General features: G+C 34.5%; 4 protein-coding genes across 6 annotated transcripts; all 4 read right to left on the bottom strand.

The window, feature by feature from the left end:
* Window positions 1-2345: 2345 nt before the first annotated feature.
* On the bottom strand, window positions 2346-5453 carry LOC116134391 (ribulose bisphosphate carboxylase/oxygenase activase, chloroplastic-like). Of its 2 annotated transcripts, none has more exons than XM_031420069.1 (7): window positions 5306-5453; window positions 4742-5058; window positions 4515-4620; window positions 4333-4418; window positions 3164-3636; window positions 2711-2992; window positions 2346-2597 (listed from the first exon to the last, which is right to left on the bottom strand). In XM_031420069.1, the coding sequence occupies exons 1-7, from the start codon at window positions 5348-5350 to the stop codon at window positions 2482-2484; spliced, it is 1425 nt and encodes a 474-aa protein (XP_031275929.1). In that variant the 5' UTR covers window positions 5351-5453; the 3' UTR covers window positions 2346-2481. The 2 variants fall into 2 exon arrangements, with proteins under 2 accessions (XP_031275929.1, XP_031275930.1); XM_031420070.1 differs by having other exon boundaries at window positions 2473-2597; window positions 2677-2992.
* Window positions 5454-9620: 4167 nt separating this feature from the next.
* On the bottom strand, window positions 9621-11111 carry LOC116134379. The gene has a single exon (XM_031420052.1). The coding sequence runs from the start codon at window positions 11109-11111 to the stop codon at window positions 9621-9623; it is 1491 nt and encodes a 496-aa protein (XP_031275912.1).
* Window positions 11112-17471: 6360 nt separating this feature from the next.
* LOC116134400 lies at window positions 17472-19805 on the bottom strand. The gene is made up of 3 exons (XM_031420078.1): window positions 18892-19805; window positions 18254-18799; window positions 17472-17863 (listed from the first exon to the last, which is right to left on the bottom strand). Exons 1-3 carry the CDS (start codon window positions 19753-19755, stop codon window positions 17747-17749), a joined length of 1527 nt encoding a protein of 508 aa, XP_031275938.1. The 5' UTR covers window positions 19756-19805; the 3' UTR covers window positions 17472-17746.
* A 2730-nt stretch (window positions 19806-22535) lies between these two features.
* Window positions 22536-25676, bottom strand: LOC116134406 (transcriptional regulator TAC1-like). Of its 2 annotated transcripts, none has more exons than XM_031420085.1 (2): window positions 24973-25676; window positions 22536-22754 (listed from the first exon to the last, which is right to left on the bottom strand). In XM_031420085.1, the coding sequence occupies exon 1, from the start codon at window positions 25573-25575 to the stop codon at window positions 24997-24999; it is 579 nt and encodes a 192-aa protein (XP_031275945.1). In that variant the 5' UTR covers window positions 25576-25676; the 3' UTR covers window positions 22536-22754; window positions 24973-24996. The 2 variants fall into 2 exon arrangements, with proteins under 2 accessions (XP_031275945.1, XP_031275946.1); XM_031420086.1 differs by lacking the exon at window positions 22536-22754 and adding an exon at window positions 22756-22771.
* Window positions 25677-26432: the final 756 nt, after the last annotated feature.

The raw sequence follows: 26432 nt of genomic DNA, 5'->3' as shown, positions 1-26432 counted from the left end.
TGCTCCATCAAAGGGTATATAGAAGGCTTAAATTTTATCTGCTGATATGGTGCATGCAGATTATTTTTTGAAATAATTTGGCCTATAGTATACTTAAAAGTATTGAACTGAACTACTTTTGGGTGACCGATCAGTTCGATAGAGATTTTTTTGTGTACTATTCAAGAGGTCCTAAGTTCGAGTCATTTTTTACGTGCTAATAGAAGTAACTATTAGAGCTATTACCCGACCGATAGTTTTAGAATCCCGAAAGATTTGTTGAAATGCATATAAATTGGACCAAACACCATTGGTCATTAAAAAAAAAAAAAAAAGTTTTGAACCGGCATAAAGGCTCTTAATAATTTCATATCACTTTGGTTGTAACTTTACAGGTCCCAGATTTTAAATGAAGTATGGATCACCTGATGCTTCATGTCTATCATTTAGGAACAATTTTGTTGTTAAATCTCACCATAAATCAAATTATCACAGCAAAAGATATAAATAAGATTCTCCTATCCATTTCTTGGAAATTTATTTTCTCAATTATGGAATGTTATTTCAACCCACCACGTGGATTCATTCTAAAGTTGTCTTTTTACCAGAATGTAGTGGTTTGGAATGCAATACCAATTTGGCCAAGACGGATATAATATTTAGGTTAGTTATTTGCAGTAGGTTATCAGAAATCTTATAATTTTTCAACACCAAGAACCACCATCACCACCACCACTTTGCTCTCTTGACTTTTTTTTATAGTTGATTGAAGATAAAGGACTAAAAACTTTTAGACCCACTTGGTCATTTTAATACAGAAGTGTGAGTAGCAAGGAATTTGACTTGATGTTGATGTTATAATTTTACTCTGTGTGTAGTCAATTATTTTAAGGATTTGTATCAACGAAGAAATCTTAGATTCAAACCATATAACGTACACGTCAGGATGATTCCATTTTCCCCATTTTTCTTTTCAGGATTCTTAGTGCAGTGACGATTCAGTTTTCATTTCATTGAGTGGATCCCTTTATCTTTGTGATTATTTTCATTCAAAATTCTGGGGAATGACAGAAAACATAAAACACCCTCGGGTTTGTTTTCTAAACCCAGATGCCAGTCATTAATTAGTTAATAAATTTGAGGGCTGGATAGTGAATGACATAAGGCCGCACAATTGCAGAAGAGTCAATAGATTTACTGGTTACTGGGTAGCTTAAAAAATTTGATAGTATTGAAAGTGGTATGGGGAGTGGCAACTTTCGGTATAGGGGAAAAACATTGATTGGGTTATACTGATATTATTATAAAATTCTCCATGTGATTTTCTCAGCACAGGTCGTGATGCTGATATTGTTGAATATAAAATACAGCATGGATGCTTTATAATCATAATGGTGTTTAAAGTTGGTAAGAAATTTATTATTTAATGAGTTAAAGTATAGGTGGGCTGGCTCCCAATAACACTTGCAAAACTGCAAACTGGCCAAATTTATGGCCCAATGGGAGAGGAGATTGAGAAATCAGATTGCATAAATATAGTTCAAACCTGCTTTATAGACTTCAATCTTGGGCAGATGAGTCAGATGACCAGAAGCTGACTCATCTCAAATTGATTATCTAATTAAAAGTTTCTTAATGCAACATCTCCCATGGAAGTTTAGCTAGGCAAAGTTCCGAACCTTGATTTTGAAATATTATTGTTAAGTTGAGTATGATTATTATTACGAGGTAGGATTTAAAAATTAACAAAAAAATTCATAGGTTTATTAATTTAGCTAAACACCAAAATAATAAAAAGTTTATAAATTGACAAAAATACCCCCATCCACCCACAGATGCTAGATTCCAACTACCACCGTTATCGTGCACTGCTATGGCCTTTTTCTGTCAGATCCACCATGGATCTGGTCGAAAAACGCCAAATCTATAGTCGGATTTGACCGTTGACGGTCAGATCTAGTCACATCTGGCGGTCAACAACTGTCAAAGATATGATCGTTGTTGACAGTCAACGACAGCCATATATTAATTAGCATTGACAGCAAGATTTGGTCAAAGATCTGATCGTCAACGACTAGATGTGATAAAGATCTAGCTGAAAAAGGCTAGATCAACACACTACAAGCTAGATCCAACCGATAATGCGTCATTACGCCAGATTCCGATCACCTTCTAATAGTGGTTGTTGAAATCTGACAAATATAGGTGAATAGGAGTATTTTTATCAATTTATAATACGTTTTTGTTAAGAGTTTAGTTAAATTAATAAAACCTCCAGGAGTTTAAAAAGTTGAATATTATAAGATATGATTTTAAGGAGACAAACATGCATGCCGCGCCCTAAATATCTAGGCTGAAGATGTCTCTTAAATAAAAGTCTGGTAAATATATTATTATGATAATAAATACGAAGACCAGAAGAAAAAGTACAGACTGTTGACACAATTACAAGTGCTTAGAGGTTATTTCCTCGGTAATTATACTCTGTTGCTAAAGACAAACCTAAAATTGGTATAGGCAGCTCCCATCATCACTCCGAGCAGTTGGATCATAGTTGTCTGCAGATGGATCGGTGCAGCCTTCGGGGACTGGCATGTTCAACTGTTGAGCTGCTTTACCTGCATCCAAACAGTTATTAAAAGCTTGAGTAACTTCTGATGACAATTTTGTTCATCATTCCTAAAGCTCGATGCAAACCTCTCATCAAGTCCTTTAGGATCAAAGATCTAACCATAAAAACTTCCATTCTTGATGGCATCGTCATTTGCATCACCAAGAGCTGCTTCACTCAAGTACTTGTCAGCCAATTGGACTCTCTTCACATTCTCCTGCTCTTTGACAAGCATGCTTCCGTACTCGAGGAGCTTCTCCAGAGTCATTTTCGGTTGCTCAAAAGTTGGGGGTCCCTCCTTTGAATTAACAAGCCTCTTCCCAATTTTTTCGACTCCAATTTCTGAAATCCACTTCCTTACTTCATCATCATACACTCTTGCCCTGAGGGCACCAAAGAAGTCTGCAATAGAAAACAAAGGTGTTTGCTCAATTTGCTGTTTACTATGTTTTTCTGGGTTTGCTGAGGACTACTTTCAGCTGTCAAATTGATGCCTGGATTTCAGGATAATATTAAACTATAATGGACAATGACTTTTGAGATAAGTGGGGACAATTGGAACACAAAACTCACCAATAGATTGTCCTGGGAACGTGTCAACAAGCTTGACAATGTCTTCCTTTGGAACATTGTCAGTACGGAAGATACCCGTGCACACACCAATTCTGTCCTCCCGAGTAGGAGCCCAGTAGAATTTTTCCATACGACCATCACGAATCAGAGGGGCATACAATGTGGAGAAGTCGTTACCAGTGACTATGATGGGAACACGGGGATTCTCCTCCTTGTTGTACATACCGGGGAGCTGGACATTGGTTGGGTTATCAGCAATATTCATGAGCGTAGCATTAACCATCTGGTTGTTGACTGTGTATTGAGTAGTTCCACCAAGCCTACCAGCTCCAGCATCAAGATCATTGATAAAAAGGCAGCACATTTTTCCCTTTTTAATGATGTCTGCCGCTTCACGATACCTTTGCCTAATCAATTTTGCAGGCTCTCCAGCATTTCCGCTTTCCAATTCACCAGCACTCATCATAATAGGGCTGAATATTGATTGTCACAAAAATCATAGTAAGAATCAAGCATATATATAAAGATTTCGAACTTCAACATTCTTTCAGCATGTTTCACCAAATTCATTTTGAAAAAAAGCTTAATTTCTTCTAATTTGAGATTGCCAACATTCAAATTATAAAAATTCTCAGCAGAATAAAAACCAGAATACAACTGTTCTTTGGGTGTTCTAAGAACTTCAGGAAGATGATTTTGTCAAAGTCTTCAATGGTTAGGCAACAAATTAATGGATCCAATGAGTTTTATAGGGTGGTGGATAATTTTGAAAGAACATAATTTCCAACTATCCTATAAAAGTTCGCATCGGATGACTGTTTTTATCATCTGCAAGAGAGAAACTCAAGGCTCCACTGTAAATGCTTATCATGATGAAACCAGTGTCTTATATGCTGGTGAAGGGAAACAGGAACAGAGTTGTGCATTTTAAAAGGATTTTAGTTTCACATCTATTCAAGATATATATTTTATTTGGAAATTCAGTCCTTCATCTCATCCCTCAATTATTAGACTTAATTTGTTGAGTACTTGCTCCGTGCAGTACTCTTGCTAGGTAATAGTTTTTCTACTGCTGAATTTTCCTTACCGAATAATAATATTTCAATTATCTAGAAAATGCAACAGACTATAAATTATAGAAGTTGACAGGCAAATCAAAAGGCACTTACTTGATTCCCATCTTGGCAAAGACAAGTTCACATTGGAAAGATTTTCCTTGACCTTTGCCTCCCCAGATACCCAAGATGAGAGGAACCTGTCACGGTATTTTGGGTAAATCATCAAACTTTATTTAAACCCAAATGAACTTGTATGCAGAGTGAAATAATTCTAAGAAGCTTGGCTAACGCACCTTAATGTTTGGCAGGTTAATGAAGTTCTTGGTGATATGAACGACCAACTTATCCATGAACGCGGGAGCAATGTAGAAACCATCCATATTGTTGTCAAAATTGTACCTAACAACAATTCAACAGTACCCTATGATCAGAATTCAAGTCCAATAGAAAGCCTAAACTCAGACATCAACAAAGGCAATAATGATTCTAAGGATATCACAATAAAGTCTTAGCTACTTACTGTCGAAGACCTTGACTGATGTAGTCATAGGAACTCAAGACAGCATAGTGTGTTCCAGTGCCCATGGGAGCTTGGAAGAGAGAATCCACCATTCCTTTTCCTCTGGTAATGTCCTGCTGGTCATCTGATGTATCATAGGCAAGTCCACCCCATCTGTCTTTATCGGTCTGCTTCTCCTCATCGTATTCACTCAAAACCTTGAATTTCTTTGAAAAGATTTTCTGCTGGCTGATCTTTGAGCTCACGTTCTTCAAACTCTTTCCCAAGAATGCTGAGCTTGGAACTGAAGTTCCAGTACTCGATCCATTTACTTTCAACTGCACCAAATAAAATCTCTTATTAAAACTAACTAAACCACAACATTCCAAAGAAATTACACATTCCATGTCCTCAACTAAATTTTAAACAGACTCCGTAAAGGAAAAACGACTCATGAGCAAGATAATAAAGTATGAGACGATGATAACAAAGAAGAAATGTGTTAATTCAATAGGATGATCGATAATAACTAAGGCAAAATATGAATAGAACACAAAATGAAAAAGGGCGGGAAAAACATGGTACCGGTAATGTGTTAACAGCTCCGACGGTGGAAACAGAAGCAGCCATAATGATCGAACGGGTAAGATGAAAGAACCTTTTTAAAGAGAAGACGACGAAATGAAACTAGAAACAGTTTTGGAAAGTTGTCTGTGTACGAGCTTGTTGTGTGTAGTTTGATGGGATTTTATAGATAGGGAGTGTGAAGAAAGTGAAGTGGGAAAATCTGTGGATTGGCTTGACGAATTTCTAACGACCACACAATTGGCGATTTGTATTTATTACGTGGCGGAGTAGGTGAGGTGGACGTTGGTTTTGGAATGGGCCAGGGCCGGGTATGGAGTTTGCAAACAAAATGGAGGCTTCCAGTGACTGGGTTTAATTGAGGTTATAGTTTAAGCTTCTTTCTTCTCCACAAAATTTGGGAGATTTTTCATTTTTATTTTGTTAGGAAAATCTTAATAATATTGCATTCTTTAACACTACCTAGAAATTTAGGCAGTGTTGTTTATGAATTTTTCATTTTTTCTGAATAGGAAAATGTGAAATACTTGTTGGTTTAGCCTTTTGGGCAATTTTTTTTTTTTTTTTTTTGAATTAGAAAACAGAAGAAATGGAGTTAGGGAAGAGAAATGTGAGCTCCACTATTTTATATAAAAATTTATTTACTCTCTTCCTTTATTACAAACGGAAATAAAAAATTAATATCTTTAAGACAAACTTTTCGAGACGAACAAAATAACTGGTAAATTGAAAGGGATTTATTGATTTTATAAATGCTAAATATTATGTTTCTCATTCTTCTGCTTTGTGTTTCCAGGCAATCATGTTAAACACATTTATATTTTTTGCGTTTTCAAATATTGTTCTTAGACAAACATATTGAACGCATTTTTAATTTTTAAAATTTTTTTGTGTAAAGCTAAAACTTTGAATATTAATGTTCTAACTTAGTGTATCATATGGTTTTTAATGTCAATTACCCAACTGAGAAATTACAAGTTGAAAAACTTATACTCTATATATCAATCCCTTTCAATAGCACTTGGGTTAAAATGTAAGCAATAAGGATTATTTTGATTCAAATTATCTGATTTAACCAATGAATGCTCCTTTTTTGGTATTTTCTCTCAAAAAGAAAATCCAGAACCAGCAATATCGTTTTCATGTTTGCTTCTACTGCAGTTCTAAACTGTTCTACACAAATCTCCTGTAACTGTTCTTTTCTAAGGAAACCTCACGGGCCTAAATACATTACTGTGATCTCATTTAACCAATGAATGCTTTTTTTGTTTGAATTAGAAAACAGAAGAAATGTGAGCTCCACTGTTTTATATAAAAATATAAAAATTTATTTACACTCTTTCTTTATTTATAATTCTTTACTTCTTTTTTTAGACAAAAAATTTCATTTTAAATGAAAAAATTCAATACAAAATTACAAACAGGAATAAAAAAAATTAATATATTTAAGATAAACTTTTAAAAAATAACAAAATATCTGGTTAAAAAAAGTGGATTTATTGATTATGTAGATGCTAAATTTTATATTTTTCATTCTTTTGTTTTGTGTTTCTGGACAATCATGTTGAACATGTTTTCAAGTATTCAATTTTATTTGTTTTCGCAACTTGTCAAGCTTTTTTTGGTCAATCCTGGCATCGAAAATAATCCCCGTCACCACCCATCTCTTCTCCAGCATATGCTCTCCAAAACCCTCCACCAACCTGATCTCGTTAGCTCACCGATCGTCGTCCACCTCTCAAGGTTTCGATTTTTTTTTTTAAATTGAAGAAGAGGATGTTATTGAAAAATATTTGAAAGGAAGATGATTTTTTCTAATTCTATTAATTTGAGGGTTGAAAGGTAATTTATTAATTTATTTGTTAAGGGTAGTATGGTAATAGCATATTATATACTGTGTCAAAACCTTAAAAATCACTAACATAGTTAATTTAAGGATGAAAATCTAGAATTTATGAAACTATGAGTGAAAACTTGTAGATTCGCCAACCTTAGGTGGGTAGATGTCGCTTACTCTTGTTTTAAATATAAAATATTGAGATAAGTTTAAGTATTAATATTAATTCTTATCTATATAAAGTGATTAGATGTTAAAACATAATCCACATTATACATTAAAAATAAAAAAAATAAAAAAAAATCCCTATTAAATTTAAGGATCATATTATACTACAAAATTGTAATATTATTAATTTCTTATATTAGGATTTTATATCATCATCTTACACCTATCAAGTGTGGTACTTAAAAACTTAGGAACTCTCCTTAATCTCTTACCTATAAGACCAGTCTTTTGGATTTGGCTCTCTCTTAGGTTTAAGTTATAACACAATACCATCCTTGGATTAAGATACAAAGAAAATCGTACTTTATTTTTATTTTTTAAAGCTAAAACTTTGAATATTAATGTTCTAACTTAGTGTATCATATGGTTTTTAATGTGAATTACCCAGCTGAGAAATTACAAGTTGAAGAACTTTTACCGTACAGATCAATCCCTTTCAATAGCACTTGGTTAAAATGTAACCAATAAGGATTCTTTTGATACAAATGATCTCATTTAACCAATGAATGCTCCTTTTTTGGTATTTTCTCTCAAAAAGAAAATCCAGAACCAGCAATATCATTTTCATGTTTGCTTCAACTGCAGTTCTAAACTGTTCTACACAAATCACTGTTCCTTTCTATGGAAACTTCACGGGCCTTAATACATTTTTGTGATCGTGGCCTTCTTCTTATTAACATCAACATTGGGCTTCTACTGTCTCACTGAGAAGTCCTTTTTCAAATTCACCATCGGTAAAACATGGTGTGTTTGATAGAGTATTTTTAAAAAAATTGAGTTGTATTGTTATTACGAGAATAAGATTTAAAAATTAATAAAAATAGTCTTATATTTTGTTAATTTAGTTAAACATCCCCTATAATAAAACATTTAAAATTAACAAAAACCCTCTTACTCACTCATTAAATATCGACAGCCAATCACCATTGTCGGAAGGTGGTTAGAAGTCACCAAAATGGCGCATGACGGCCACATCCAGTAAGTTTTGCACCATTCTGATAGATTTCGGCTACCTTCCGGCGATGGTAGCCGACTGAAAGAAATATGTGATGGGTGGGGGAATTTTTTTTTATTTTTTTTATTTTTTTATTTTTTTGAATTAGAAAACAACAGAAATGCCACTCAAATGGAGTTAGGGAAGAGAAATGTGAGCTCCACTATTTTATATAAAAATTTATTTACTCTCTTTCTTTATAATTCTTTACCTCTTCCTTAAAACAAAAAAAAAATTCATTTTAAATAAAAAATTTCAACACAAAATTACAAACGGAAATAAAAAATGAATATCTTTAAGACAAACTTTTCAAGACGAACAAAATAATTGGTAGATTGAAGGGGATTTATCCATTTTGTAGATGCTAAATTTTATATTTCTCATTCTTTTGCTTTGTGTTTCCAGGCAATCGTGTTAAACACATTTTCATTTAAATATTGTTCTCAAACAAACATACTGAGCACATTTTTAATTTTCAATACTTTTTTTTTTTTTTTCGTAAAGCTAAAACTTTGAATATTAATGTTCTAACTAAGAGTATTATATGATTTTTAATGTCAATTACCCAGTTGAGAAATTGCAAGTTGAAAAACTGCTACCATATAGATCAATCCCTTTCTATATTACTTGGGTTAAAATGTAACCAATAAGGATTATTTTTATTCAAATTATATCATTTAACCAATGAATGCTCCTTTTTTGGTATTTTCTCTCGAAAGAAAATCCAGAACCAGCAATATCATTTTCATGTGTCGCTTCAACTGCAGTTCTAAACTGTTCTACGCAAATCACTTTTGTCTTGCTCCTGCAACTGTTCCTTTCTCTGAAACTTCATGGGCTTTAATACATTATTGTGATCTTGGGCTTTTTCTTGTTAACACCAACCACTTGGGCTTCTGCTGTGTCCCTGAAAGGTCCTTTTTCAAATTCAGCATCGACAGAAAAACCTTGGTATCATAAAAAAATTTGTTCATCATAATATTTACAATAATACTAAATACACTAATTATTTTGTACTAATCTAAATATTAACATTAAAAATTTAAATTTTTTTTTTTAAAATTTAAAATTTTTAATTTTAGTACTTGAATCAGTATAAATGATTAGTGCACGTAATATTTAACATCTCGAGCACTACAAACACTACCAAAGCATTCGCAAAAAGATTAAGAACCAAAACCAAGTTAACAGCAGAACAAACTCGAATTTCATTAATAAATAATTAGAACGAGAAAGTCCAATAGTACATTGAGTAGTCATCTACATCCGCCTCTACCTGGTCGCCCACCCAGCCTTCTATTTTCGTATCTATATACATAGCTTAAGCCCACCAACAACTCTACAATGGCTGCTTCTGTCTTCTCTAAGTCTGAAAAATACAATGTCTGTAACAACATTACCGTTGGCTTCGCATCAAATCCTTGCTTCTCCAAGTACCTCTCCTGTTGCCACTTCAATGTGTCATGCGCCACCGGCCCCATCCAAGCCATCAATTCCTCCAGCGCCTCCCTCCACGGCTCCGCAACCACCTGCTGGCATTCATTCGTCTCCTCCGTTCTCGTACACCAACCACCCCACAACTTCGCTCTCACTGCCGTCTTTAAATTATCTGGTAATAATTCATAAAAATACCCACGCGCCTCGTCGCTGACATTCGTTGGTGAATATAAATAACTCTCCGCAACTACAATGATGTTTGCGTAGCGTAATGCCAGTCCCGCGCCACCAACTGTAGATTCTGATGCTAAATGCGTAACTTTCTTGTTCTTTCCGATTTTAAATGGAGGGCTGTTATTGTTATCGATATCGATATCGATTTTTTCTTCAAATTTTGGTAATGGACCCGATTTGACGATCCGAATGGCACTGATTTTTCTTCTTGTTTTCAATATGGGATCCGAAATTGTGCGTTTCTTGTTCTTGTCAGGAAGGAGGCTAAAGTTGGTTTCAGGATGGACACGCATGCGTGTTATTTTCTGATGCAAAAAAGGTTTTACATTCTTTGTGGGACGAGGGAGGTCTGAAACGAAGGGACCAAAAAGGACACAGATTCGTGCGTAAATGACGGAGACGATTCGTGACATTAGAGTAACACTTCGGTCGAAGGTTTGGTTCCATAGGGAAGTGTCTTTGTAATGCTTCACCTGTTTTCTTTGATACGTGATTTTCTCGTTGAAGTAATCGGTGTTGGGTTGTTTTGGACCGAGATTTTGCTTCCATTTTTTTAATTTTCTCTCCGATATTTCCATTTCAGCGAGACTTGCCATTGCAGCATGCAAGTTTGACGTTGCCTTGACGTATTTGTCCATCTTTTCAACCAGTTTTTCGTAATTCTTTGAGGCGTATTCTAACTTCCCCAAATCCATAATTCCGAAAGTCATTTCTGAAAATATTTGATCAAACCGTTTTGGAGCCGAATCAGTGCACTTGTTCACCAAACGAGAGACGGTGGCAGCAGCTCGATCGAGATCTTCAAGTTTCTCAGCACAAGCAAGTCCAAGAAGGAAATTTTCATCTTTGGAATTTAAGAAAACAACACCTTTGGATTTCATGGCACCTTTTCGAAGGTTGAAGAATTCATCATCAGAAAGAGACCTGTAAAGCCCAATAAGGCGAGACATGGTTTTGGCCGTTTCGAAAGAGAGGATTCCAAGAGGTAAAGAATTAGGAGATTTGTTGCCATGACAGAAGAGTTTACGGGTGCTGTGACCGGCCTTATTGCCGGTGGCATTAGACAGCCAAGTCATGGTAGGCATGACCATACGAGGACGGATAAAAATTTCTACCTTTGAATCTAGTTCTTTTGTTGAGATGGATGGGTGGATTGCTAGCTAGTGTTGTGAAATGATCCAATTATAGGTGGAGAGATTAAGTATGTAAACAATGGTGGGCATTTCCAAGCTGCTTCATAGAGGACGCGTTTTGTTATTTGGTCATTGTAATTTTGGCTGTCTTACTGAGAAATAGCCGGAGATGACCAGCCACGTCAGATTATATTTCTAGTCTTGTCAGTTTGAAATCTAAGGTGTGAATTCTTTTGGTCAGTTTTTAATTCTTTTTTAATTATATAGTCCAGATGCTGACATGGCATAAATCTTTTCCTGTTTTTTTCAGCGTATTATAATCAGTGAATGGGGTGGACACTTGAACTAATTTGAAAAACTTCTACACTCCTTTGATTAAAAAAAAAAATTTCACTCATTATTTGCTTGATACATATCATTCCCCAAATCAAAAATTTCTTATTTTTGTAGTTACCTGTAGCTATCAAGCGGTCTGAACATAAGACTTCTGGGTTGTTCAGAAAATGACATTATAATATATATTTTTTTTAATTCAAATTAAAATAATGAATATACATTTATAAGTTCTTATAAGATAGATAGTTAAGTTTGACATATTACTAAATAGTAAATACCATATTTGGTGTGCAAAGGTTTTTCAATGTGAGAAGGGAAAACTCCTGCTAAAATAGGGCAAACACTGTATCCAATTAAAGATATATACTTCAAAATAATATTCATAACTTTAATCATTCATTAAACCTATATTTAATGAAAAGACACTATGCTTGATTACTCAGCTCAAAGTCGATAGCGCACTATCTGCCCCAAATTGTACGCTTTCGATCTTTATCTCAGAATAAATTTAGATGCTTCTTCATCCCTTCATTTTCATGCATTACAGTGTGGGAACGAGAGAATTTAAGGTTTCTTGTAGCGTTCTCATTAGTTTGTTTATTTTATTTGTCTCCTTTTTTGTTGGTCTATGAAAGTCAAGTCTATCGCGTATGAATCCGTGTTTAATCATTGATTCTTCATCAGTTAATTGTACCTTTTTCCCACTGTGATTGTGGAATTGGTAATAGGTTTTTGCCAGTTGGAATTGTTTTTTCTGGTGTAGGGTCAACTGGAAGAATTTGACTAAAAGAAAAGACGCGAAAGAATCTGAATTTCAAATATTTTTTGTTGAAGGGTTTGAGAACTGTACCATTTGACAGTGAAGTGGGAACCGGGAACATGTCGCTATAACTGCTACAGATTAATCCGTGGATAAAAGTTCTTTGAATTGACTAAGTTGCTTCTTCATCAATGGTTACGTGTCATTTTACTCATACGTCTAATTTTAACTGTTAGTCACTAGAAAACACCTTTGCAAAAGCAAGAAGCAAGCAATATTGATTAGGTTTTCTTTGTCCAGGTCAAGTTTGCAATACCCAAATAGAAAATACAACTTGTTTACTAGTTCCTTCTAAAAACCTATTGACAAGCAATATTGATTAGGTTTCGTCACTGATCCAGGTCAAGTTTGCGATACCCTAACAGAAACAGAACTTGTTTACTCCATTGAAAAACCTTTGAGAAAAGCCAACAGTAAGCAATATTGATTAGGTTTAGTTATCCAGGTAAAGTTTGCTGTACCCAAACAGATAATAAAAAGAAGACTGTAACTAAATTGGGTGAATCGCAATGCCTATGTATTATAACACAGAACAAATTAAACTATTGAGTATTGACCCCATTGGCAATCTCCTCACTGCATCATTCTTAATCAACCTCGAATTTCCATTATAAGGTTAAAAGCCGAGCCAATGATGAACAAGAGTAAAAATTTATCGAAGTGATCTGAGCTTAAACCAAGAAAACTTATGTAAATAGGTGGAATATTTGATCAAAAAAAACATCTTTTTCTGTGGGCTCTGGCCCGTCACTGCCACTGCCACAGACAAAAAACTCAGTAAAATCCCTCAGGGAACACCTCCATACTTAAAAAATCCATGCAACAGCGCACCTATTTACTTCTGCCTTAAAATTTACATGGGTGTGCTTTGTATGAAATTCAAGGGAGAAAATCTTTTGATAGCGATTAGAATTTTTTTTTTTTAAATTTGAATTATAGATTTAATACTTATACTTAAATGTTTAACCACCAACTTCTCCTATATTAAAAGTATAAAATCTCACACCAAAACCCAAAAACATTGTAAATAAATTTAACTTTTTAACTTTAAATTTCAGTCATTGAATATTCAAATAAATAAATAAGTCAAAATTTTAATTAAATAATCACAACTTTTACTTCAACATGTTTTTCTAAGGTACTTTAACATTTGTGTCTCAAGAAGTAGGGTCCCGAATTTTCATCAAAAATATTGGGTTCAAGTACTCTTGGGTGGTCGCTACTGAAGAATTAAATTAGTAATCAATAGATTCAATACAATGTACTGTACTTATATTTTGCTCAAACAAAAAACGAAATGAATAAAATTATCTAAGGATTAATTGCTTTACCGTGTGAGGGGAATGCCATCACAAGATTATTGGAAGATAGAATTTTCCCTGTAGAAGAGTGGGATGGAGAAATTACCCATTCACTGAAGTTCCTCCAAGAGGAATTAGTTCCATCTTTAAAATGGTGAGACCATTTCTTCGCCCTTACTCAATTTAGCAAATTTATAACTAAAATTAATAAATCTGGACCAATACGTATTAAGAACTGATATTTGATAGAATTTGAGGTGGGCCTGACTCCTCACCCTATAAGGCCATGTTAGAATTTAAGGTGGGTCCGACTTCGCACCCAATAAGGTCTTGTTGAATGGGAGGATTACCCCCTCTTATAACCCAATAAGTTTGAGCGTGCTTAGTCGATGTGGGACTCCAACACTCCTCCTCACGGTCAAGCCCATATGTTGGGTCATGCCTGTTATTGGAGGTAGTTGCTGACTCTAACTCCTCACCTGCTGGTTAAGCGCTCAGCTCAACTGAAACTGAGCTCTGATACCATGATAGAATTTGAGGTGGGCTTGACTCCTCACCCAATAAGGCCTTATTGGGTGAGGAGTCAGGCCCACCTCAAATTTTATCATGGTATCAGAGCGTGCCTAACTCCTCACCCAATAAGGTCCTGTTGAATGGGAGGATTATCCCCTCTTATAACCCAATAGGCTTGAGCGTGCCTAGTCGATGTGGGACTCCAACACTTTCCCTCACGGTCAAGCCCATATGTTGGGTCATGCCTGTTATTGGAGGTAGTTGTTGGCTCTAATTTCTCACTCGCTGGTCAAGCGCTCAGCTCAACAGAACCTGAGCTCTGATACCATGATAGAATTTGAGGTGGGCCTGACTCCTCACCCAATAAGGTCTTGTTGAATGGGAGGATTATCCCCTCTTATAACCTAATAGGCTTGAGCGTGCCTAGTCGATGTGGGACTCCAACAATATTTAGTAAGATGATAAACATTACAAACATTTATGGTTTGTTTGGTTCAGGTAATAAAAGATAACTCTGATAATCTATCTTTTAATCCGACCATTATCATGTTTGGTTGTCAAATGGTAAAATATTCCGATAATATATATTCCAATACCAATATTGATTACTGTAGATAATATTGGGGGTAATCCGATTATCAACTGAAAGGGAGTTATTTTTTTTATTATCTAGGTAATCTAAATTTTGTTCTTGTTTTACCCTTAATTAATAAACATTTTGGACACAGATGTCATCATATGTCTACCAAATAACAATTAGTCCAAATGTGCAAAACGACTTCTGTAACCTCATAAATTAATTTTTTTGACAAAAAATGCCCATAATTATTCACATGAATACCACTCAAAATAAGTCGGCCACTGAAGACAACTGTCGGCTGTTGACCACCACTATTGGCCGCCATTGGCAATCGTGCACTGATCTGACCATTTTTCGCCAGATTCATGGCAAAAAATAGCTAGATCCATGGATTTGGCCAGAAACGACGGCTAGATCCATGGTCGTTTATTTCTAGCCAGATCCATGGTTGGCCAGATCTGATCGATCATGCGCTGTTCTGACAATTATCGACAGTGGCTGACGGTGGTGGTCGATGGCCGACAGTCATCTTCGGTGGTTGGGAGTATTTTGTTAAATTTTAAAATTTTGTTGTGGTTGTGATGTTTTAACTAAATTCTCAAATATAGGGTATTAAAAGTAACAATAATGCTATGGACACCGGGACTGTGCACTGAAAATCTTACACTGAATTATGTGTCATGTGATTCAGACCAACCACATATCCTGATAACAAATATTTTGCGAGTGAACGGCCGTTCATCAACTTTGGACGGTCGTTCACTGTTATTGGACGAGAGTCCATTATATGTGGACGCCCGTCCATGTGAAATGAACGATGGACTCCCGTCCATATTATATGGACGGGAGTCCATTTACTATAGACTGGGGGCCACATACAATGGACGCCCATCCATACTTTTAAAAAAAAAATTCTAAACAAAAATAGCAAGCCCCTCTTCTTCTTCGCTCTTCTTCTTCGTCTTCATTCCCCATATTCGCCCTTCTTCTTCTTCTTCGTCTTCATTCCCCATCTTCGCTCTTCTTCTTCGTCTTCATTCCCCATCTACGTTCTTCTCTTCTTCGTCTTCATTACCCTTGAACATCCTTTGTACCTTAGTGATTCTGTTGATGATCTGGATAGATTGACTGGAGTTGAAGATAATGAGGTTGTTACGAATGGTGATAAACCATTCGAGATTCGCCCAGGTTCTCAGTTGCTAGCCTTTTCTGGTGCATTCACATCTGCTCAGGTGAGAGATGAATTTGATACGGAAATGGATCAAGATAATAGTTCTGACAGGGATGGAACAAGCACCATATTTGAGGAAACTGAGAGTATCTTTGTCGGGGACGAAAAGTCCAGTTTTCAGTGAAGATGAGTCGTCAGACAACTCATTGTGGATTGATTTGGGTCAGAGTCCGTTGGGGTCTGATAATGCTGGGCACTTGAACAAACACCAAATTGCCTCTCCCTTACCACCTTTTTGGTTCAGTGGCAGGAAGAACCACAAGTGACTCTCTCCAAAGCCAACATCAAAGATGTATGGCAACCCAATTCATGATGACAAAGAGGTAAACTTGGGGCCAAATGGTGACCACCATGTGCTCTCATTTGATGCTGCCGTTCGATCAGTTTCACAGGAATTGGACTGTGTGAAGGAAGTTCCTGAAGAAGAGCAATTTGCGGAAACAACGGCCTGAGAAAGAACCAAATGTTTTTTTTAAAAAAATAATTGTTTTATATATAGATGAGTAGGGGTCTATCACAGTTCTGGGTTTATGCAATCAATGAATATTTCTTAAAAACTAAGAAAGGAATCTGAAAAAGATAAGAGAAAAGGGTCTTTTTCTTTTTCTATAAATATTACCTTCAAAACGCGTAATTTTTTTTTTTAATGATACTTTTCATCATTGTTGAATTTCTTGTTCTCCCATAGTCCGAAAAGATAAACACAAGAAGAAAAAAATAAAAAGATTGCGCGATGTTCGATAAATTATTTGAAAAATGTTATTATGAAAAAGTGTTTTAAGTTGAGTTGAGTTGAATTAAATCGAATAAGATCAGATCCTGAAAAATGTGTTAGTTGTTTGGTACTTTTTTTTGAAAATATTTATTACTATTTTTAACTCCCTATATTTGTTAATTTAGCTAAACACTCCCACAATAAAAGTTTAAAAATCAACAAAAGCACCTTAGTCACCCAAGAGGACAGCCGGCCGCCAACCACCACTATTGGACGGTAGTCAAAAGTTGTCGAAACAGCATACGATAGACTAGATATGGTCGGTCGTGTGCTAATATAGCCGTTTCCAGCCAGATCCACTATGGATCTGGCTAGAAATGGTCAGATCTATGGCTAGAGATCTAGTCGTCAATGACGACTAGATAGCCAGATACATCTGACCAGAAATAGCTTGATCGATGCACGACGATCAGATCTGGTCAATTATGCGTCGTTCCGACCATGTTGGCTGGTGGCAGTGGTCTTGGTGGATTAATTTTCAAATTGGAAGGAGAGAAAAATGCGACAGAGAGAGAAAAAAATATATAAGGAGAAAAAATATTTTGAGTTTAATAGAGTTGGATAGAAAAAATATTTTGAGTTGAATAATCTGAAAACAAGTACCCTATCTTTTTTTTTTTTTAGACAAAAAAAAGTGTTATTTGATTTGAATTAATTTTCAAACGGCCAGCAACATCTCTATAAAGATAAACTATTGAGAAGCTCATAATTATCAAATAAATTATGTTAAATTTCTTTGGTATTAGATCTAGTTGTCTGGTTGAGTTCCAATAAAAAAACAAAAAATAATCAATAAAAAAAATATTTGGAATATTCTCTCAAGACATACACAGCTGAATACTGATGCCGTAAATATACAAATGAATATTTACGGGTGGAAGCAAGGCGCTTCTCCTTCTCGGCAACCAGGTTGAGCCAAACGGTGCCGTGTGAATAACTTTACAGTTCACAGTCAATCAATTGCGTGTCTTATAGACCGCTTTATGAAACTGTGAATGTTGGTGTATAAATGTTGGCTTCTTCTAAGCTGGAGTGACACTCTCGAATTTATTGCAGCCTCTAATCTTGACCTGGACAACTCTTTCTCTCTTTGTCCCTTTTCCACCGTTGATGACCTCGCAACACTGTCTACGTGGCGCCTGCCCATTCAATCAATCAATCAATCAATCATAATTTCCAAACGTGTTAGACACCAAACAAAATTTCATTCACGGAAACAAAACATTCAAGCCTCCCGTATCTTGCACGAATTGCGCATAAAGATAAATGTAGTGTTGATTACCAAGTCCAACCATTTATTATAAGGACGTTCCAGCACGTTTCGTTAAACCACCAGCTTATGACCAAACATTCACGAACTGCGAAACAAGTCTTCACTTTTGACCTACCCGGTCAGCCTTTTGGGTTAACTGATAACTTAGATTAATGTTTTATTGGAACCGATAGATTATGGTTAGGCATGATCTAAATCAATGTATTTTAATTACCTGATTTTAAAAATTTATAAAATAAGGAGACACTGTTCTTACCATTTTCCAAACGTCAGGTGTCAATGTGGAGGCATAGATGCTGAAAGATTGGACGGCCAAAGCCGGAGCATAGTCAAGTCCATCACAAATTTCTTCATTTTCATTTATGAATCTTTTGTACGTCGTCAAGGTCTTGTCCTTTCCAACCTTCTCAACCCGATCCAACAAATAAATAAGCGGTCTTTCACACGGGTCAGGGCTCATGACTTGGGTGTTAAACTGGAATGGCTCGTCGCTCCAACTCCTCCATGTCTTAAACGTCGAAAATGCTGTTTCCAGCTTCTTTGCCGTCACCAAGGATGGATACAACTGCACCGTGTAACCCCAAGACACAGAAACGGACCAGTTTCGGCTAAAATCATAACAGAAACTATGCTGCAGAGCCCGATCAGGGTCCATTTTGTATGCACTAATTAACTTCTTGAGTGAGTCAATCTGAGACATTTGCGGAAAAATAGTTTCCACGTAGTCCAAATGATGTAGTGACACCAATGGAGCCAGTGGGTGCGCCGCCAGTAAGCCATACGGGTTCCCTCTTATATCAACCTAAAGCCATTAACCTTGACGAATTAATACTCAACAAAATATTATAAGTAAACTGAAAAATAGAGAGCTTCAAAAGAAAAAAGAAAAAAAACCTGATGAAAACCAAGTTCTTTAGTAACGGGTACACCGATCTCAGCCATGCAACCTTGTACTTTCTGATCAGACCCATAAAACGACGCGTATCGATCAATGCATCCATCTAAAACCCTCACGAGCTCAGCGGCTAAAGGGTAGCTGATAGCGAAGCCGCCGCCACCGTAAGCCATGGTGTAGGAATGTATAATATCCTGCTCAATACTCTCACTATTGGCACCAATGTAATACATCTGATTATGATCATATTTCCCTAACACGGTGATCAAGTTCTCCACAAAAAAAACTGTGTCGTCGTCTCCCATAACGAACCACCTTACATTATCCAATCCAAGCTCGAAACTTTCTTTCACAATACGAGCAATACGAACAGCAGAGCGTGAACCGTACCAGCTAGTGTATTTAAACCTCGATGTGTCCTCGGAGACTTTGTACGGTGGCGATGTCTCCGGCCAAGTTCGGTTCGGCTTCTCCTCCAGCCAAACGTACCCACGGGAAATGTTAGGCCTCCACCATAAGTCAGAGTAATGCCGGCGGGTGTCCCATGACTTTGCTGAGCCGCCGATACCAAACAAAATGTGGGATATATTTGTCTTATCATAACTGATGGAAGTATTGTTATTAGTATTAACAATGTTGATGAATTTCTGTTGAGTGATTAATCCGTCACATTGAGGGCAAGAGTGGACTTGAATATGCGTTGTAAAAGAGTGGTAGAAGAAGAGATAGATGGAAAGGAAAACGAAAATGGCAAGAGTGGCCTTCATGAATAGAGAAAAAAGGTCACTCGGTTTTATTGTTGGGAAAACCAGAAACTTCCCCGGTTTCAAAGGATCTTGAATAGTTTCTCTTGTAGATGACATGACGATGGATAGATAGATATGAGAATTTTGATTTTGAAGGTTAATTAGTTTTGAACGCAATGGAAGTCAATCCCTTAAAAGTTGCAGAGTTGATCACCTTCCTCCATAGTTTCTCGCCTAAAGACGACTCCTTTTAAAACAAAACAGGGCAGACGTGATGTGACAGATTCTCAATTAATTAATATCAAATTTCCAATATTATGCCGACACCAAACAAGAAGCTGCCTTTTCTGTTTGACTTCTTCTCACGATTTAATTTTATTCTCCAACTCAATTTCTTAACCAAGGAACTACATAAGGAGATTATTAAACGACATGGAACTATGTCGTTTTAGGTTTTTTTTTTTTTTTTTTTTACTCCAATACACACATTTAATATTCACACAATTTTTTTGCAACCGTGGTTTACCGTTTACCATACGCAGATATTAAACTAAGTTTAATATAAAAATTCGGTTTGTTCATTTCAACTAATAAATGGTCCGCATTTAACTTATATGCCTAACAACATTTATTATTTAATAAAAATAATAAATAATAAATGTTATGCTTATATGCCTAACAACATTTATTATTTAATAAAAATAATAAATAATAAATGTTGTTAAGCATATATGTTAAAAATAGTCAATAATAAATGTTGTTTTTATTTAAGGAAATATTGTTTCTTTCAATAAATTATGAAAATGAATAGAGTTCCTGAATGGGAATATAACATATATATATACATCTTCTCTAAAAAATTACCATAAATAAAAATATAGATTAAATGTGTTGAATCTTGTATACAAACTGCTTTGGTATAAAACGATATATATATATATATATATATATATACTTCAACTTAACTAATAAATACTCGAGAATGATACGTTGAGAAATGCTTTCACTTACAGAAAATAATAATAATTATTTAATTTTATATTTTGTCTCTTGTACACATCAATCTCACAATGATATGAGAAAGTGAGAAGAAAAGTGTTCTTAGCACTCTTCGTGATATGTTAATAATAAGAGTAAAGTCTTGCTCTTATTAATTTATGTTTTAATTTGTTTTATGTTGGATGTAAGATTTGATTATTGGTTCTAATTTACTTTATGTCTAAATTATATGGAGATATTTGTGTTTGATTCAGCTACTCTTTTAAAGTTTCCGTCAATACAATGCAAAGCATATCATATCTTAGTACAAATTCCTTTTTACAAACTTTACTTAAACGAAACTTATTTTCTTGATCATCTTCTTTCTCACTGTATCATGTTAGTTAGTTTATTATAATAATAATAATAATTTTACAGTAAAACATTTATATAGTGATGTACTATATAAGAATAAACTCTATATAGTTATAAAAAAAATTTATTCCAAATTTAGGATAGTTATAAATAAGAATAAACTGTACATTATAATAAGTTATAATTTTTCTAAAACCCGTCTTAAGAAAAGTTGTCTCCACATAGTAATATTTATCTGTATATATATGCTATGTTACATTAAAGGTTTAAGATGAAATAAAATATTTATCTTAGAGTTTCTTAGCATAAAGCTAGTTTAAGTCAAAATATTTATAGTTTCTTATTTACCCAAAAAAAAAAAAAAAACAACAAAAATATTTCTAGCTTCTCAAGTATGTTTAGAGTTTTTGGATATAAAACTTTTTGTATTTCTGTATTATTATCCTCATGATTATTTCCTTTATCTTTTTGTTTAATTATAGCAATGATTTCTTCTTTAGTTAAAATATAAATGACTTATTGCTCATTTGAATGATTGAGAAAAATATTAATATTCCTTTGATTTGTGTAATGAAGTTTTCGAATCTGATAACTCATTTCTACAATGACTATTTGATTCTATTTATCCACTTCATTTGTAACTTGCAATTCATTGACATCGGGGATCCTAATTTGATAATGATTAAAACAATTGATAATAGTATGTGGCTTTACATCAATTTGCTGCATAATTTTGTAATGATTAAAACAATCGGCAATATTTTGTGGCTTTATATCAATTTGACAATGCAGTAACTGCATTTACAATTCCATCAATGACACTTATCTTTATTGGTTTCAAGACACGATCATCTATCCGTTTAAAAAATAAGCAATTGAAGCATTGAATTGAAATCCTAATAGTATTAAAACATTAATTGAAATTCTAATACTATGCTACCAAAACATGAATTATAAAGAAATTTTTGTTACCACACTTCTATTAAGTTATAATGTCCTCATAGTAATAAAATTAATTAATCCAACCATTATGACTATAAAAAAGTTTTATTGTACTATTATTATTTTTAAAATGTCTATAATTTTGATTATATATGAATAATTGTTTAAAATTTTGCAGGTATATCATCCCAGGAAGCTACAAATACTGGTGGAATATTTTCATCCAAAAAGGCAACATGTAAGATTCAACCAAATTACGGCAAAACTCTTAATAATCTCACCCTCATCTATGGGGGTACTTAGTAATTGGGCCCTAAGAGGAGATTTGTGGGTGTAAATAACCCTCGCACATTAAATACTAGTTCGTCCATTATCCATTGGATGCTTGCCCGCCGGCCTAACCGAAATGCTAATCAGGGCCAATTCTGTCTGGACTTCAACTCCAAGGCCTTTCGAATGTAATTTCTGGCTTGTATTTCAGGTTTAGGCCTAAACCTATACACAAACAGGCTAGCAGAACCCATATCCTGTAAAAGTAGGCCCAATAATGCATTCTGCATTGTAGAAATACAGTCTTGCGGAAAATGTACTACATTTCTTCTACGGCTGAGTTTTGTTATGCGCTCCAGAAACCGTACTTGAGTTGGGTCGCGATGGGCGATGAGTATTTACCAACAATGAACAGGTTAATTTGTCAGATGACTCAGATTCATAAAAGCATGTCTAAAAATTTACCGCAGATTTGATTGGAGCTACATGGAGCTGAAACTGCAAGTTAATTATATCTCAACCTCTGAATTATCTTCGATGACTGCTGCAACCTAAATTCATTAATGTTCTGTATCAAATGCAAGGAACTTAATTTATCAACATTTACTTTGGAAGAGAAACTCGAGGAAGAATCATTTCATCCACTAATTAATTAGCTAAATGTGACAGCAAAATTGATTAAGTTCCAATCAAATAGAGATGCTTAACTTAACTTTGATAAGATTGTGAACATGGAAACACAGTTTAAACGAATCAAAGAAATTACAGTGATGCATCCAGTTCCAGTGTCAGGTTCCTCTTATCTTAATCATAATTATATGTATTCTGAAATTGAAATTCCTTAACTCACTTAATAACTTGACCAGTATATATAAATAGCTAAAATAAGAAGCTATTCATGAGTGATTAATGAAGAGAACTTAGCTCTTCAAAGTGTCGATTTCGCACTTATCTTAAATAGCTACACTTGTCTTCAAATGTAAAGCAATTTGGTTCATGAGCAACTTGAACCTATATATTGAAACAATCTAGAATAATATGAAATAAAAAACAGTAAAAATATAGAAGTAAAAAGAAAGAAAAATACATACAATTTATTTTGGTTCACCAAACTAACAAGCTACATTCAATAAAGTCAATATTATTAAAATGCTATCTCACATCTCTCATTATAATGAATGTAATTTGTTCTATGATTTATTATCACACTCATACAAGAGCCAAATAAGTTTATATACCACTATGTTTAAAGAGTAAAACCTAATATTAAAAGAATCTATTTTCTTAAGCCCAAACCTAATTAGGAATTAATTACTTAGAAAAATCATTTAACGGCTTTTCATGGAATAGGCCCAAACCGTCTACAGACACCTTATTGTTGAAGTGGTCGACAACTCCAACATATATGGTGATGAAAAGCTATAGAGATAGAGGTAGATATAGTAGGGTTTAGACTTAGATAACTTTGTATGTCTTCATTTAGGCCTCTTATTTATTCAATGTTGTGTAAAAAATATGCACAAGAAATTGGTAATATGCAAGGATGCAAACCATCTATATGGTTTTGGAATTCTTAACGAAGGAGATATCATGATTTCCTTACACTTTCTTATATCTAAATTTTCCTATTTTTGTTTTAGTAATCCTGATTAGATAAATTTTTTTTTTTTGGGGGGTAATTAGATAATTAGTCTCTTGTTTTAGGTGTTTTCCATATTTTGTTACTATTAATAAGTTTATGTGCTTTCCTGTTGATATTTGGATAATGCATTATAACTAATTAGTAAACACTATGTGAATAGTGACATTTTAAAATATTATGTATGAATCAAAGAGTTGTATTTTTTTTTTTTTAATTTCAATTTCCTAAATATTTTCAGAAGCATTATATATATATATATATATATATATACCTATCAATACTGCATGAATAAGACTAAGTACTATAGCAAATTAGGTTACTCATTTCAATTTAGCTGCAATGCTAGAACTATATATATACGCTTAATATTTTTAAGGCATATTAATTAATGTGAAACCAGGGTTTTATGATACACTATTATGATTTATTCATCATAGTTTATCTTATCATTTAGAATGTAATTTTATTCTATATATATCTTTAACATCAACTAAAACGGAAATCATATACCATAAACTATTTCTTAATCTTCATTGTAAGATATAATATTGGTGTTTAAAGTTCTACCTGAAGGCTGAAGAGGAAGTGCATGCAGATACAATATTATTCATAAGTCATAGTATCGAGGTCTTTGACTGACAGAGATGCCAAATTCCTCCTTATGAGCAATCTATTTATGAACCTGCATCTCTTATAATTTCAGAATTAATGAACTACATTATTATTGTGATTTCATTGTACTTTTTAAGTTCTTATAATTTTCCTCGTGTTTCATTTCTTGTTCAAGTATAACTGTATCTAATAATTTAGGTAAAGATTACCAGCCTGAAGTTTAATCATTTCAAGATTTATATGAACAAATCACAAGTTATATATATGATGAATCATCACAAACAATTATCCAGAGGGAAAGAGATGAGTAGGAACTGAATAAATAAACTTCCAGCAAAAAGGAATTAATTAAGATGTTTTGATAATTATAAACTTAGTTTTACAATAAAAAGCCGCTTCAAGCTAATATGAGCGGCATAATCATCCCTTTTATATCCTTAGAAAGACCATTAAGAAAATCTTTAAAAAAAAAAAAAAAAAGGAAAGGAGAAGAAGATGTTGGCTAAGAAGAAAACCTCTTTCTTAGATTAACCTGCAGCCTATTTGCTTGAAGGGCCAAAAAATCCTTTGGTGCTTGTGGCTGATGTCTCTTGAGGTTCGGGTCCTAACCGCAACTCAAGGTCCAACTGTATCCGTGAAGAACTATGACCGAATTGCATCCTCTGCTCTTCATTCTCTCTGGTAGGAGTACTACTTGACGACGAAGGAGTCGCGGAGAAGAAAGGTAGCTGCTGAAGTTCTTCAACATCTTTACTCTTAGGCGTAGTGCTATGATCGTCTTCTCTGGAGAGAGTGCACGGTCTTTTGGGAGTACAACTTTTTTGTTCACTAGATTCCAATATGGCTGAACTTTTCTCTTCTGATACGTCTTGTAGTTGATCGATCGAGCACGTCTTTGCAATGTCCAATGAAAGTAGATTTTCTTCGGCGAATTGCCTGAGCTTGGCCCTATCTTTTCTGTGAATATTCATGTGACCTCCTAGTGCCTGAGCGTTTGAAAACCCTCTTTTGCAGAAGGCACATGTATAAGACCTAACATGGCCTGAACCCAGAAGTTGATCATCAGAGTTCCACAATATTTGGTTAGACTTTTCTACGCCTTGGGGTTTTGTTTCCATTTTCAAGCTAAGAAGAAACGAAAGAGAGAGAGAGAGAGAGATTGAAAGAAACGAAAATGGGCAAGTGGAGATGGTCAATTTGTCGGTTGCGAGAGATGTTTTAATTCATTTAGATCAGGTCAGGCCTGTTTTTTCCTCTGGTAAGTAACTTGTATGCATGAGCAACCAAATTACCATCATAACCACATAACGATGGTCAGACAAGTAAAAGGTTGAATTGGCTCCATTATTATTTACTAACAGCGGCAAGTTTCAGTAGTTTATCAGATAGAATGATGTCCTTATACAATTGTTTAACAAGTCAGCAGTGTATGGCAAAACGGTGATGACATGGTGCATGCCTATCAATTAAGTTCCCGTAAAAAACTAATTAGCTAAAAATTCCCTTTGAAAAGAGTGGATCAGTAACTTAGACTACAAGTTATGCTCACAGTCACAGCTTATATATATTGCAACTCTTGGACTTTCTCAATGGTTGTTTAGCATCTGGAGAGAGTTCTTTTAACTTTATGAAAAGCTAATCTAATATATATTCTTTCATGCTTTCTATACGTTAAAGTTTTTAGTGGTGACGAGAGCCTACTGGGTTTGTGAAATAAATGTTTATTCTTGGATTAAGCTGAGTATTTATAAACAGAACTTCTTCCAGTTTATTATAATATATATAACGTACGGTAGATAAAATGGCCCATCGGGTTCAGATTAGAGGAAAGTTTAGACAAGTATAACTCAATTATTTATTGTTGATGTTGTAAAACAAGTCTCCTAATTAAGTTCCATATATATATATATATGATTTACGCATTCTTATTCAAGTGTACATTATTTAGTCTAGTTGTTGAGTTCTTCTTTTAAGA

This window comes from Pistacia vera, unplaced genomic scaffold, assembly GCF_008641045.1.
Source record: "Pistacia vera cultivar Batoury unplaced genomic scaffold, PisVer_v2 Contig287, whole genome shotgun sequence".
Classification (NCBI taxonomy): Eukaryota; Viridiplantae; Streptophyta; class Magnoliopsida; order Sapindales; family Anacardiaceae; genus Pistacia; species Pistacia vera.
Note: the sequence above shows the minus strand (reverse complement) of the source record. Positions and strands in the feature narration are given on the sequence as shown.